General features: G+C 45.9%; 3 protein-coding genes across 5 annotated transcripts in view; 1 reads left to right on the top strand and 2 right to left on the bottom strand.

Annotated features, from left to right (window-relative positions):
- LOC6590272 (calcitonin gene-related peptide type 1 receptor) overlaps positions 1 to 7,270 on the bottom strand; it is a 34,655-nt gene extending 27,385 nt beyond the window's left edge. For all 3 annotated transcript variants that reach the window (XM_026986670.1, XM_026986669.1, XM_026986672.1), the window contains exon 1: positions 6,576 to 7,270. The gene's annotated coding sequence lies outside the window, so the exon portion shown is untranslated. The remainder of the gene's footprint in view (positions 1 to 6,575) is intronic.
- Positions 7,271 to 8,531: 1,261 nt separating this feature from the next.
- On the bottom strand, positions 8,532 to 9,795 carry LOC6590271. Its single transcript, XM_002015438.2, has 3 exons — positions 9,110 to 9,795; positions 8,846 to 9,042; positions 8,532 to 8,696 (listed from the first exon to the last, which is right to left on the bottom strand). Exons 1-3 carry the CDS (start codon positions 9,778 to 9,780, stop codon positions 8,602 to 8,604), a joined length of 963 nt encoding a protein of 320 aa, XP_002015474.1. The 5' UTR covers positions 9,781 to 9,795; the 3' UTR covers positions 8,532 to 8,601.
- A 1,329-nt stretch (positions 9,796 to 11,124) lies between these two features.
- LOC6590270 lies at positions 11,125 to 12,650 on the top strand. The gene is made up of 4 exons (XM_002015437.2): positions 11,125 to 11,396; positions 11,475 to 12,093; positions 12,163 to 12,356; positions 12,425 to 12,650. Exons 1-4 carry the CDS (start codon positions 11,132 to 11,134, stop codon positions 12,529 to 12,531), a joined length of 1,185 nt encoding a protein of 394 aa, XP_002015473.1. The 5' UTR covers positions 11,125 to 11,131; the 3' UTR covers positions 12,532 to 12,650.
- Positions 12,651 to 15,702: the final 3,052 nt, after the last annotated feature.

The raw sequence follows: 15,702 nt of genomic DNA, 5'->3' as shown, positions 1-15,702 counted from the left end.
TGTGATGCTTTTGTGGCAGTTGGAACGGTGCCACATGTGAGGGAAAGGCAGCCACACACCGAGAACGACAACAACGGCAGCGGCAGCAGCAATGTCGCCACATAAATATTACGCATACGCAGCGTGGCAGGCAGTCTGGGAAGAAACCGCTAACCTGGTTTGCCCATTAGAATGCACGAGCCCAGGCACTGCACAGACCCCGATTCGATAAATGCATGCCATTTGTATGTAGATGGCATGGCCTTTTATTTGAGGCACCTACGAACTTGGCAGAGTGCAGTGGAATCGAACAGTCTTTAGGGTATAGATTTTTCATTGCTTTTATGGATATTTTCCTCTCTATCTATGGGAATCAAATGAAATCCGAACTCAACAGAATTCTCCCCACTTAATTTTGTTTATGGAAAATAAACTAAAAATGATATTTGATAAGTGTTTAACAATCATCGAGCAGAATGATCTAAAGAAGTGGCAATTAAATTAAATAAAATTAAATCAAAACCGTGACCTAGTTTGAAGTGCACCAATTAAGATCAATTAAAATACTTCGTTTTCACTTGAGTTTTCAACATTTTATAATAAATTATTTACTTTTTAAAGGCGGGTGTTTTTTTTTTTTTTAAGTAAATTATATCCAAATATTTTAATTTTTTTATTTTATTCCTTTGCAGTTCTGAAAAGCTAATGAGTGCAGCTATGAATCGGACTTAAAAACCTTTTAAGTTTAAGCTTACTGTCTGGGAAATAATTATCTTTTAAATGCAAAATGTATCATCTGTTGCAGAACTGTTGTCCAAGTTGTGACCTAAAAAGTTCAGAAAATTTGGAAATAAATTTAAAGCGATTCAGTCTTATATTTATATTCTCCTGTTCTACGAGCATCGCCAGGCATCGGGTCCAATGTGATTAAAATTTGACTTATCCTGGAGATAAAATGGTGAAAATGGATGTGTGTAACGTCCAGAAGGAATCGTTTCCGACCCCATAAAGTATATATATTCTTGATCAACATCAATAGCCGAGTCGATTGAGCCATGTCCGTCTGTCCGTCCGTCCGTTCGTCCGTCCGTCCGTTCGTCCGTCCGTCCGTTCGTCCGTCCGTCCCTATCAGCGCCTAGTGCTCAAAGACTATAAGAGCTAGAGCAACAACGCTTTATATCCGGACTTCTGTGATATGTGACTGCTACAAGTATATTTCAAAACTTTGCCCCGCCCACTTCCGCCCCCACAAAAGGCGAAAATCTGTGGCATCCACAAATTCAAAGATACGAGAAAACAGAAAACTCAGAATCGTAGCGGATGACTATATCTTCTAGAGTGCAAAATCTGAACCAGATCGTATAATTATTATAGCCAGAATCAAGAAAACAATTTCACTCTTTCTCGCTATGTCTCTCTCTAACACACAGGTTTCATGGCCGGTTTTGCCAATTGCAAAATATGAGTTCAAGGATCTCAGAACCCATAAGAGCTAGAGCAACCAAATTTGGTATCCACACTCCTGTGATATCGGACCTTGACCGTTTTGTGTCAAAATTTCGACACACCCCCTTCCGCCCCCGCAAAGGACGAAAATCTGGGGCATCCACAAATCTCGGAGACTATTAAGGCTAGAGTAACCAAATTTGGTACACACACTCCTTTAAGAGGTCACTATAAAACGTATATCTCAGAATTTCGAATTGCCGAAGAAGCATTACAAACGTATGATTTTAAAATTAATTTGTTTCTTGTTGGTTAGTTAGTTAGTTAGTATGGACTTTTGTTTGAAATATAGATTAGACTAATGGGATAACATTTGCGAAAACGCCCGACTATAGAAGTCACAATTGCGTCCAATTTCAGAGTGCGCCTGTTTTATTGGTCGCTGGGTGTAATATTAATACCATCTCATATCGTATTAAAAGTCGTTTAACACATCGGCTCCATTCCAGATAAAATATTGAGTGCTAAAAACGATTATTCTTAGTTATGCGTTTATCTAAATGTCTTCTCTAATCGAAATTTTCTCGCTTAAGAATATGCAACTAATTTGTCAGCTAACTGTATAATCGCTCAAAGCTCCAACAAAGTTGTAATTTTCCCACCAAATTTTGAGAAAGGCCAAACGCGGAGTCGTCTGCCTCCTCCGCGCGCCGACCTGTTGCTGCCGACGTTTGTCAAAGTCTGCGGTGCCCACCCAGCGCCGCACATGATTTAATTAGAATTAAGTGTGCCGCACTATTTTGTGGCTCTGTGGCAGGCTAGGGTTCTGCAGACGAAGCGAGGGAAGAAGAGCTTCCATTTAAAATTGTAAATGACATGTGATGTGCGCCCGTCAACACTCCTGGCCAAAAATGTCGAAAAGTGTTTGACAAGCGACTTCCGGTTCAGATAAAGTGCGGAGCGGGGCAAAGCCAAGGGGCTTTGCGCGGCGTTGACAAATTTATTTGGGGGCACATGTCTCGCCTGGCTTTATTTGTAACTGAGGGCGGAGGCTTCTTGTTGCAGACTAATGTTAATGGTAACAAGTGTCTGACAAGTGTTTGAGAAACGTAGAGGAGTAGGGTCTTGAGCATGAGCATGGCAATTTGTGCGAGATTTATGGGACTGGCTGCTCAAGTACCCAGAGGAGGCAACGGAACGCTCCCTTTGGGTTTATCTAAAGAGCATATCGGTGTACGCTTCTCAAAGATGCTGCAAATCATAAGCAAAGCAAAGCACAGCAAAAGTAACAAGAAGTGAAGCCGAAACGGAAGTGACCACTAACAGGTGTCCCTGGCCATGCAACGACCCATGTCGAACACTTGTGTTCGTGGCAAGCGGCATGTGGCATGCCGCCCCGTTAATTTATGGCATACTCTCTGCCCATGACAGGCTGCATCTCCCGCTGAGAAACGTTGCAATTGATTAACGTCAGCATTGCAAATTAAGCTGAACAGAGAGTGCCCCATGCCACATGCCACATGCCCCATGTCCCATGCCCCAAGCTCTTCGGTGTGGCTATGGCTGTGGATGTTTCTGTTGCTGTTGCTGTTTTGAGCTTGGTTGTTATCAAAGAGATGCACAGAGAGACACACATCTCACCTCTCATGAGCACCTGTGAGAAGTATATGTGATGCTTCATTAGCGTTGACAGGGGCACAAAGGAGCTGTGCTGGTGGCTGTGCGGCAAACGGAACTGTCACCCGCAGACCCCTACCAAAAAACACACACAGCCTTTGCCTCGTTAGCCTGTCAACCACAATCGAGGCAGAGGCAGCAGCAACAACAAAAAAAGGAGAGAAACTATTTCTTGAAGTTGCCCCAATAATTCCTTGAAGTAACGATCCCAGTGAGGGGCCCACGACTAAAAGCTGCCACAAGAATGCCGCGGGCAAGCCGGCAGAATCACGACTCTCCAAAAGGGAGCCAGGAATGGTCATGACAAGCCACCGCTATCTGGCAACGGGCAGATGCTGCTGCTGGTTCGCTTTGAAATGTTTGGCCAGCAGACAAATAAGCTGATGTTGATTGTTTCTGCTGCTGCAGACCACAGTAGCAGCAGCAGCAGCAGCAGCAACAACAGCGGCACGTAAACGATACTGACGGGCCCAGTGGATAGCCTGTCCCTGTCCATCTGGCCAGGCTAAACTTAATTTCTACATTTGCTGGCAGATAAAGACGTGGCTCGAAGAGACGGCAGCGCTGTGTGGGTAAACGGGTAGCCGCCCCGCACAGTGGGCCACAGCAGGCATCTAGCACGCATCTATTCCATTAGACGCTTTTAGTGATTGTTAAGTTCCAATTAACAAGTTTTTCTGCCAGGTCGGATGCCGATGCCGATTGCCGACGGGATGGCATCGATGGATGGATGGATGGATGGATGGATGGAGATGGATGGGATGGAATGGAAGCTGCCTTTAAAGGCAAATCCACTGTTACCGCTGATGACGGTGCCGGTGCCGGATCGGCTTCACTGCCTCGGAGCCGCCCTGAGCACAAGATGTTGGCCATGTCTTCAAACGTTAATTGAACCCGCACACACTCTGGACTGGTCCAACATAGGCATAGCCCATCCGAGAGCCACATAAGCTGTGTAGCTTGTTTGTTTTGGCTTTGTCACTGCCCCCCGCACTGCCGGACGCAACTGTTGCACGCCAATGCCCCATAACCATTTTACCACTTGCTGTGTGAGTCACGTTGCCGTGTAGCGCACGCGAGACACCAGGCCAGGCTGTCTTGCCAGCGATTTTCCTGCATTGTAATTCTTTATGATGTCCAATAACAATTAGTTTTAATTCTCCTGCTTTGCTTATGTCCTTGGCCTCAGCCCCGGCTCAACTGCCACTGACAATGATGATCTCTATCCCCATCATCATCATCCGATCATCGTGGCCACATCACGAGCATAATGAAAATTAATTGGAAAACTGATTGAAATTGTGCACTGAGCAGTTCAATCAGCGAGAGCCTTTTGCTATTGTTTAGATTCATGTGATGTGGGGAAAATCTGGCGTCTGGCGGCTTAGGCTTTTGAGGGAAAAGGCGATTTTCATTTTTTCATTTTTATGTATGCCGACAAAAATAGTTCAAAATTGCAATTAATTTGAAAATGTTAAATACAATAAACACTGCCCGGCGATGAGCGAAGAACGAAGAGCGCCGGTAATGATACCCAAATCCATATATGTATGTTCGATTGTCTGTTATGAAATGAAGTTGTTGGGCGATTTTGACAGAAAATGAATTGGCAGGGGTGGCAGGGGGCGGCAAGCATCTCCGTAGGAAACGCCAATCAATGTGGAATTGCCACATTTGATGAGGGTATGTCGGGCATTGTGAGCGATTGTCTGTGCATTTGTATTACAAGTTTTAATGGATTTAAAATGAAGAGTGAACTAAGCTGATTGATGAGTACAATTATTTTATATATATTACGTAGAAAATTATTTTCTGTAGGTTGTGTCATCAATTTGTAAGGCATTATTGCTATTTATAGAGAATTTTCTCCTAACGAAATATCTTGAACCATAATACCATAAGATGCTCGTATGAGACCATAAGTGTCGGCTAAAAAGAACTGAAGAGAAATAGTTTTTGGAACTGTTTGGCAATTGAAGAAATGCTGAAATTGTAATATTTACTCTTAGGTTTTAAAATACATACAAGGCACCAAATATTTACTCCGATAGTGGAAATTATACATTTTGATATTAATATACAAATATTTGATATATTTTCTTATTTACAATAAATATATTTTTAATAAACTCACGCCTAAATCAAAGTGTCTGCTATTTAATTTCACTAATAAATCGAAGATTTAACTTAAGTATGGATGTGTTTCTTTCTACTGTGCCATTACAAATTTTACATTACATATTTTATTTGTTATAGTTAATCTGCTTCAAGTTCGGGTAGCAAATGCCACACCATAGTATCTTGCATACTTTACTTTTTACAAGTGAAAATGAGTGTTGTCACACTGCTGTACAAATGAATGGCTGAGAGATACTGCGAGAGATAGTCGTATAAGTGTACGCGGCCTTAGAATCAGATACTTCCTGAATGGTCAACTAAAGAGGTATGATTTATTTTCTTCCAGCGTCATTCATCCAGCTAAAGGCTGCACAGATGCATTATACTCTTTGTACCAGTATATTATCTCTGATAATATTTACTTATTCTCCGTTGGGAGCCAAACAATGAGATATATTTACATTTAAATGCATTTGCCTCACCCATACGAGGGGATACAGGTACAGATACAACAAGATGGATCAAAAGATTCGCGTGCATCTTTCTGGCTGAAAGAGATAGCGCTGGGCCAGAATTTATTGTTTAAACTAAAAGCAAATTCACTTCGGCCCACTATATACGATTCTGTCTGCAGGTTACGTGCGCGTATCTATGACATCCATGTACCTATGGTGCAGTTTGGCGCCACAAAAGCGTATAATGGCTACACCAAATGGCGAATTCGGCTGACGGCTGTCGTCTGTCGGCTGATGGCAAATTGTTTGCTTTGGCCAAGCGCTGGCTCAACCTGTTACAGGGAGTGACAAATGGCGGCAGATATATCATGATCATCGCATAATGATGATAGTGTCGCTTCGTGCTGTGCCATGAAATCATCGATTGTACGCGCGTAACAATTAAAGACACTTCCACCGATCCCCAAGATTTATGACCTTGCAACGTGCGTCAGCATCTACTTCGGGGAGTGGGCGTGGCCGAGTTGGAAATCACAAATGAAATGAAATAAAAGGAATTTGGCCATTGATTTATGCAGCTGCTGCTCCATGAGATCTACACATTGAATAGATTGGCTGGCCCTCACTAAATCCTTTGAGCATTTCTAGCCCCAAATACAGATTTGCATAATGGCCGAGGCGTCGGCATCGAGAAAAAGTCTTCAATTTGGAACTATGAAGGATGAAGGATGATGGCGTTCCATTCATTCTTTTCTCACCCGAGGAGAGGTCCTGGCCGACACCGAAGTCAAACAAAAGAATCATAATTTCCGGTTCCCTACACTTCACCCACCGCCACTTCCCTTGCTCCCCTGGGCTTCATGTGTGGGGAAATATTTGTCCCATTGTGCGGCAACTTACCGAAAAGGGGGGCTCGTCTCTTGCTGCTGGGTGGAAACTCTTCTAAGCAACTTGCCGCATATCCTGAGGCGATGCAGTGGCTCGGGTGCCGGTCCTGGTGCTGCTCCTAGGTCTTGGTCCTTTTCCCGGCACTAGTCCTTGTCCTGACTGCAGCCAAGCGTCGCTCGTTGACGTTGTCGTTGTCAGCAGTTAATTGAATTAGTTGTTAATTTATGGCGATGTTTTCACTGGGAATTTCGTTTGTGAATGTGTGTGCGGGCCGGAGTTCTGCAGAGCAGCTCTCTGTGGAGTGGAGGTATGCCAAGGACTTTCCCAGCGAGACTTTCAAGCTGAGGCTCTGGCCCTTGCTCTCTTTTGTGTCACAATGCGGCGCGGAAGCCAGGAGACTTGAGTTGATTAAATGCCTTTCCCGCCACCCAAATTGGCATTTAAGCAACTAGGAACGCGGCCGATGAGATAACCGAAATCCAAGGTGCAAAGGCGAGAGGGAAATCATAAACGTGTCGGTCTTCTTCGGGTGAGAGTAAAACTTTTTATTGTGTTCCCATTTAATTTTAATGTGCAATTTAATTTCGCGTTTCTGTTCGAGGTCTTGTTCACGTTCTCGCACTCGTACTTCTCGGTGGTCGGAAGTTGTGCCCCGGCCCGGCCAGATGCCCGTGGAGCGTTCTGAGTACGCGGCAGTTGAATTTCAACTGAAATCCGCATGCCACACAGCAGAAGCCGGCCCCAACATTGTTGCCAGCGAGCATGTTGCCACTGCCACCCAGTGGCAACCACTGCTACCTAGCCAGAAGGCACTAGCACTAGGCTCAACTGAAAGGAGGAGCAGGAGCTTTTGCAGAGCTTTTCGCTCTGGCGCATTCGCCGCTGGGTGGGTCGCAGTTGTTGCCCGCGACATGTTGCGTTGCGTTTGATTGCTGATTACAGAACGGTCGTAGCTGATAAGCGGCCCGGGACTGGGACTGTTCTTGTGGATTATTGGTCTCCGTTGCTCGTGTTTATGGTTGAACTTGTAGGTTGGCGCCACTCATAAATCTTGAGTTTCATAATACCTCCCCTAATTGCTGCCAACATCTAATTTTAATTCAATTTCAGACTAACAGCGATCCAAATACTTCTTCTGAGCAAATAAAAGGGGGAAATGACTTACGTAAATACTTTTGAATTGGGTTTCATACAGAGTAAAAGCATTCAGCGCACACTTGTTGATAGTCGGGAAGGTTGACCGGTCTTTCTGTTTACATTTTGAATCCTTTTACAAGTTTGGAATGACTTGAAAGCTTAGAAAGCTCATTCTGCCCTGCCCGATAAAAGCCAGATTTTGTGAGCCAACGTTGTGCTCTCATGGATAATGTGAACTAACAGTCGTGGTAACTGTATCAGAACTAACAGTGGCTGTTAGCCACTCTATTAGCCACTGCAAGCTTTATAAGCTTAATATGCATTAAAATACATTATTGCTATTTAAAAATGGAAATAGCTATGTTTTAAATTTGTATTCAGTATACAATATAAACATTAATGATTATATTGAGTTAGTGTACCCCCAAAATCGGTTTCCCGGACCGAACTATACATACATAAGTCGTTGAGGCGTTTAGATAGAGTTTAGCAAAGATTGGAATCAGTTGGTTATGTACACTACTTGATAGATTGTTTCGCATGGTATTTGAACGAGTAAGGAGCAACCTGTATCTGTTGCTTCTTCAGATAATAAATCGCTTGTCTGGTAATAGTCAGTGATAAGTGTTGTCACACACACCTGCCCTGCCCTGTTCTGATAATAGTGCTGCAATTGCCAGTAATTGATAGAGCAAAAGATCCGATGCGAAAAGAAAACGAAAGGACTGGAAACCAACACTGGACTGAGAACTCGAACGTCTTGTTGTTGCCAAATCAGCGCCCTAGACAGTTATCAGTTGATTGCCCGACCGCTAATCCATAGGCAAACAGTTGAATAGCTCAAAGTCTCAAAGCAGAAGCATTTTATTGACAAGACTCAGTAAATTCCATCGCTGCCTGCTTAGGTGACAGTATAGGTAAAGGCAAAGCCCGCCTCCGATTGCCTGTAAACGTCGTCGCTGTTGAAGAGCACCAGCAGGGGCCCAGGATTATTGGCTGAAAGAGATACCGAGACGTTGAATATAAGAAATAGACGGGTAGGCAATTCATCTGAATGCCACTGAATGTCTCGCAAAAGATCTCAAGCTTTAAGCATGAAGTGTTTATGGCAGCTTTGCTATAAAAAAAGCTGCTTGAGTACTCACTTGATATAACCACATCCTTCTGGATAGAGCCGCAGAAGTAGGTGGCGTGCTTGTGGCTATCCTCGAGGGTGGCCTGGGGCACCATGAGGAAGTCGGCATCGAGATCGCTGGTGCTGTCGCTGCTGTAGCAGGAGTTGTCGGTCAGCAAGGTGCTGGCTGACTCCTGAGCCCCAACGTTAAAGTGGTAGGCGCGGATGCTGATGTGGCAAGGAGTTGAGGGTAAAGTAGGAATCGCTTGCAGATTAGTGTTCCTAGATTGCTTACTTGAGTTCGGTGGTAGTTTCGGTGCGACGGAAGCAGATGGCGTAGTTCATGCGGGAGGGATAGATACCGGCGCCCTCGTTGTAATTGAAGGACTTGACGACTCCCTTGGCCTGGGGGAAGTACTGCAGGCAGCCGGGTGGGGCCACAAAGAAGCCATCCTTGATGGTGCTTGCCCTAGTCTCGACCTCCAGATCGCGGACCGAGGCTCCTGCGGGACACTCTAGCTGCTGGACAGTCATGTCCCAGTAGGGCGTTGGCAGGCCAGTGGAGCCGGCGCGATTTGCCAAAACAACTGTTAGATCCACGACGGACTCTCCATCGGTGGCGTTGAAGGGTACATAGATGTGCTGCCAGACTTCGGATCCGCACAGCTTCAAACCGTTTACCTCGAAGTAGTCGTTGGTGCACTCGGCATAGGTCAGGCCCGTGCTCTGCTGCGTCTCCAGCGTGGGCTGGGCCAGAGTCATGGCGAAATCGATGCGCAGCTGGCAAACGTACTTGCTGTAGGCCTTGATCTGGTACTCGCACTCTCGCGGCGGGTAGGTCGGATTCACCAGGTTGATGTTCTTCGAGGAGGTGGTTCCGCCACAGACTGGCGTCGCCACAGAGGCGGCCTGCGCGGCAGCCACAGCCACGAGCAGGAGGAAGGTGCTTGCAATGTAGTCGTTCATTGTTCTGGAACTCCTGAGTTATCGCTGCACGGGCGCTTTTATGGAACCCCCTCAGCTGCGATTCGCCAACTATCGCTGATAGTCGCACAGCTAATTAGCAATGTTTCAGTGTCGCCAAACACGATCGATAAGGTTTATCGCGGCCCAAGGGGCACCTGCTGTTTGTCAAGAGAGAAGCAATTTTCCCAAACATTTAACTCCCTAATTTCTTTCTACTATAAATAAACGATCAAAATACCGGTATAGAGGTGTTCGATAAAGCTGCATGCCAGAGCAGTAAAAAGCTTGCCCAAACAAGCTTGTACCGGGTATATTTTTATTACTGATTCGAAGAATCTCCCTCTTGGAGTTTCAATCATTAATTTGTGTCCTTAGTTGGTTCAAAAAGAGACACAAGAGCGAAAGCATCGAAAATTGTACTTTTTTTATTTATATTAATGGAAAACTCCGCTGTCGATACGCCTATAAGTTGAAATATAAGCAATCAATGTCGATTGGTACACTCTCATCTATTTATATTCCCTGCTCAAAATTCCATTTTTTTTACCGATGATCCTCAAAAGATATCCCACTACGTGCCTTTTTTGTAAAATAATCAACATCACCGACCGAAATTTTAAATTAGACTGTTTCTGGTAGTAAAAAACCTTTTTGTTTCGGAATTGAAGATTTAGCTGCCATTTCCAGCTTTTATTGTGCAATTCTGCCTGTAACAGACAGGTATTTTGTAATTTCATTCACAAAGCATTTATCTTCGAGAATGATGTGTCTGCGTAGCACGTTTTCATTTTTTGACATCATCAGCAATGATTGCTCATCATCGTTGGTCGCACTATCATCACCATCTTCATTCGGTGTGATGACACTCGATAATGAGATACCCATGGTGAGAACTGAATAGTGTGTATGTGTATACATTCTCCTACTCGAACACGGATAGTACAGACAGAGGGGAGAGTGGGCAAACATAACCCAGTTTCAGCGGATCGAAGATCACAATAATGAACATTTCGTTTAGGTTCAATGACTGGGCTGGGCAAACAAGTTAATAGAAGCAACTAGCGTGCTTTTGAATATTCATGGGGCGCTGAGAGAGTGCTGGTACTGGTACTGGTACTGGGAACTTCTTACTTCTTACCAAATATTGACACGGCTGGCTTCTAACACGAAAATCTCATCACCGCATCGGTGTTGCCAGAGGCGTTCCCTCTTCCATGGCTGCTTCTGCTGCTGCTGCTGCTATTGCTGCTGCCCCCGCCATCCGACGTATAAAAGCAGCCCACGGACCGGGAGACTCTCACAGTTGATGTGAAAGTATAGCCGGGAAAAGAACAAAGCCAAAAATTATATTATGATTGTAACTTCGCTGCTACTCGTGTGGTGCATGACATACGCGCATGCGGAGACCTTGACCGACTTAACTGAAACGAATGCTACGGTTACGGGAGTCGTTGAGCCCGCTGGGATGTGGCGTCAGGCCAGAAGACGCAGCACTCTGGAGGATACTTGCATCACCACCAGCGGCATTACGGGCACCTGCCTCTCCCGTTTCAAGTGTATGCGGCAATCGGGCACCGTCAATGGCTACTGCGGCACCTACGGAGTCTGCTGTGAAAGTGAGATTATTCGCCGGAAACCCGTGTACTCCAATGAAGGCTAACTCTCCCTTTCCCCTCTTCTGCTCTTCACACCAGCCAACATGCAGAGTGGATCGAGCACGCGTCAGAAGCGAACCATCATCAAGAACCCCGCAGCACTGACCGGCGATCTCAGCACCTACACCATCGAGGCGTTCAGCGTTAACGTCCAGCAGCTGCGCATCGACTTTGAGCAGTTCGAGCTGCAGCAGCCCATCCTGACGGACTCGATGCTGGAGTGTCAGGACTACTTCGAAGCTGGTGGCTTTAAGCTGTGCGGCGTCAACACGGGCCAGCACATCTATCTACCTTTTAATGTGGCCGCCGGGATCGAGCAGGTGACCCTTACCTTTGCGGTACCCACACGCTGGACGGGCACCAATTGGCGTCTGATTGTGACCCAGCTGGAGGGTCCTGCGGCCAGCACCAAGCGCCGCTCTAGTGCAGCGAGCTCCTTCGCCGGAAGCACCAACACGCTACAGGATCTGCGCAGCATCTTCGCCTCGCACCACGCGGACTACGAGCTGCTGGCTCCGGCAGGCTGTCAGCAGTACTACACGGAGCTGACGGGCACTATTCGCAGCTTTAACTACCAAGCGATGATTGGCAGCAACTATATGCCCGATCTGAACTATAATATCTGCATCAAGTCGGTGGCCAGTGCCAGCATGATTGAGTTAGTGCAGTGGAGAAGAAGGGGGAAATCTTGAGGGTGAAGCATTGATGAATTTTCTAATATTCGTAGATACGCCTTCAGCAAATTCTCGACGGCGATGCAGATTGGAGATACGGAGGGCTACGACGAGTTCTGCCGGGCCACCGTCCACACGACGGGCAGACAGGAGGACTACCTCATGATACCGCAGGGCATTCTAGCCAAGAACACCGCCTATCAGCCCACCTACTACTGCGGCACCAATGACAACCTCTTGGTCTATGGTAAGTGAACGGTGGAGAGGGAGAGAGTAATCCTTGAACCGCTCTGATATTGAGTTACCTCTTCACAGCCTCGCCGCCCTACCTCATGCACTTCTCCAGCGACGAGATGACTCTGGACGAGGCCGTGGAGACGGGCTTCAGCCTGACGTATCGCCTCAGGACCTCAATCCTGTAGTCCTGCAGTCCGGTAGTCGGTTGACTGGCAGTTTGTTTTAAGTGGCCATTTAAATAGGTTTTGATAGTTTTTGTATCAGGCTATCCTAGAATTTAATAAACTAGATTCGAATGTCTTTAAGTGAAGTGAGAGCTAAAGCTCTTTCCATTGGTGTTCCGCAATCGGTTAACGAGCTTGTCAGAGTTCAAACGAGGGGATTATGACGGGAGGCTGGGGGGTAACATATGTACATGTGTATCAAAGATACGCAAAAAGTTCGAGAAACGCATTAAGGAGCTCGTGTGCGGTCAGCGACACGATTATCCTTTTAGTTGCGTAATTAGTGTGATTAAAGCCGAGCAGAGAAGCGAAGTGAAGCGCGGTCCGTTGGGGGGAAAGAGCGTGAAGGCTCCTCCGCGCCTCAGTCGTTGCCACACGCAACAGCACCCCCCATAATGGAGATGAGCGACAAACAAATACAAATGTATAAAATGCACCATTGGCAGCATTGAGCTGTTAGCATCGAACCTCTCTCCCCCAGCTACCTTTCACTTTGACAAGGTGCTAGATTTTCTAATACGCTAATTGTTAGCCGCGCATTCCGGCCGCGATCTGGCCGCTGCCCCATTGCTAGCTCAGCTCTGAGAACATCTCACCCCCGCACTGAGTCTCATGCCCTCATATGTGGCGTGGCACCCACTCCAGTCTCGGGAGTGGTGTAAATTGTAAAATAAGCCAATCGGGCACAGGCCCAATCCCAACGGTCAATATTGATGATTGGCTTGGGGGTCTCTTTATGGCTGGATTAGCGTGTTCGCACCTGCTGTGGACAGCCCTAAAAAGCGGGGGCCTACGCAAACACTCCCTGAACAGAGCGAATGGCAACTCAGAGGCTCCCCTCGAAGCCCCCTCTCGATGGCAATCATTAATGGTTGCCAAAATGGAATAAAGGTAACTGAATAAATGGAAATAGTCGAGCGATACGTGTATTTATGAGCAAGCGACTTGTTCCATGGCCACTGAATCTTGATAACTATTATTTGGATTTGTATGACAGTACCCTGTTACCCTGTAGCCATGCCATGGTTGACTACGAGACAATTTGTATTATTTTTTTTAATTTTAGTTTTTTAATGTTTCTATTCCCTAGATGAGAGCATAATCTCATACGAGTTAGGTATTAAAATGTACGGACGCAATCTTCTCCTCACATACAAGCAGCCGAAGGGTATCAGACTGTCGTTTCTTTTGTCTCGCTCGTTTTCGTTTTTCGTTTCTCGTTTTTTCTTTATTTTTTTCTGGGGGCAAACAACAAGCAATAAAGCAAAGTTCCATTGGAATGGCCTGCAAGGGTTTCCGCAGGTACAAAACAGCTAAATGTTGCACATAAATTAACGGAAAACTAAACTGCAAGCGAGGGAGGTGTGGCGGTGTGGAGAGTGTAAAGGAGAAGAAGTCGTGGCTAAGGCTAAATGCCGTGAGTGGCAAAAGATCGACGACAGGCAGCAGAAGGCAGCAGACAACGGCAACAGAAAAGGCGACGCGTCGCAGCTGCAGTGAAAATAACGAAAATGCATTTTAAAACCCAAAAAGCAAACGAGCTAACGAAAAGGGGAAAGGCGAGAGGCGAGAGGCAGTACAAGAGAGGACCAGGAGCAGCATAACGTTGTCCTGCTTGGCAGTGTTCCACAGGACCAGGACCAGGACTGGCCACTCGCCGGACTGGTCATGGGACCACGGCCACCCTTTCGTTTTCCCCGTCTCCGGTTCTGTGTATTTAAGTAATGATTTTGCAAAATATGCGCAAAAGTGCCAACACCAACGCCCGGCAATATGGTGCCCTAAATGGACTGTAACCGGAAGTGCGAATAGCGTGCAGCTGGGACAAGCAGTTGACCAAGATAAGATGTTCGTTGCCTGGCGAGGAGGGGCGCGAGTCGGGGTCGGGTCTTTCTCTAAAGTCGGTCTTAAAGTGTTTAATGGACTTAAGCGACAATTTTGATGGCTAATCAGCGGAAAGGGAAAACTCTGCTACCCAAAAGTTCACGCCAATTTGTCATGGTCTCACACAGATACTCGTACAAATACAGATACACAGTCGGACACATGAATGGAGATACTGATTCGGACTTGCCATTAAGTCTGCAAAATATATCCAAAAGTGGATCAGGGCTGACAACGAGGCCTGCCTGCAATTTTTGGCACGCGGAAGTGGATATGGACTTTGTAACGGACCATGTATCCCACCTCTCTTTCTGCACCTCTTCCATTGCTTCTTTCTCGCTCTGTTTGCCACGTTCCCCTGTGCGTTTCGACTGTTGCCTTATCAACACATTGTCGGCAACATGCAAGCAGGCAGAGAGGCAGGCAGGCAGGCAGATGGAATGAAACGAAAATATTGAAGCTGTCCTTTGTGGCGGTCGCCTTTTATCGAACACCCCATGCTCCGATGCCCCACTGATGGGGCCTTCATCCTCATAACACATAACATTTCTAAAGACAAAAACTGTAAAATCGAAATACAATTGCCATTCATAGAGAGAGAGAGAGAGAGAGAGAGAGAGAGAGAAAGAGAGATACACAGCAAAAGAGACTGCGACAGAGATATAGACATAGAGTGCAGACTCCGTTCACGTGTGTCCTGGGTTACGTATTTTCGTTGATTTTCATGGCATATTTTACACTGCATGCAAATACACACAAACACACACACACATTTGTATACATGTATATGTTTGCATGTATATGAGTGGGTGTATTGGCAGAGCAGCAAGAAATAAAATTGAAATGAAATATGCAAACACGAAAAATATGCGCCAGCCGAAAATATGCTACGAAAAAATTGCCCAGCACAGACACACACGCTCAAACAAATTGTGCAGCAGCAGGCACACACCTACAGTCACACACAAATGCACGGATACTCTGCAGAGTTGCACTGGCCGTTCGGCTGCGATTTATTGCATTATCAATAAAGTGAATAAATTTTGAGGTTATTGTGGCGTGATAACGGCAATTTTTTCCTCCTTCTTTTGTTTCTCCCACACGTACACATTTACACGAATATATGTATGCCCCGGTATTGGCCTGGAATGGTAATACTGTGTAAATGGCGCTGTTAATTTCAAAATCACACCCACACATATCTCCAACGCCCTAGACAACAATTAACTGATTAAATGCTCAATTCGG

Source organism: Drosophila persimilis, unplaced genomic scaffold (genome assembly GCF_003286085.1).
Source record: "Drosophila persimilis strain 14011-0111.01,24,50 unplaced genomic scaffold, DperRS2 tig00000002-arrow-pilon, whole genome shotgun sequence".
Taxonomy (NCBI): Eukaryota; Metazoa; Arthropoda; class Insecta; order Diptera; family Drosophilidae; genus Drosophila; species Drosophila persimilis.
This window is presented reverse-complemented; position numbering and strand designations above follow the sequence as displayed.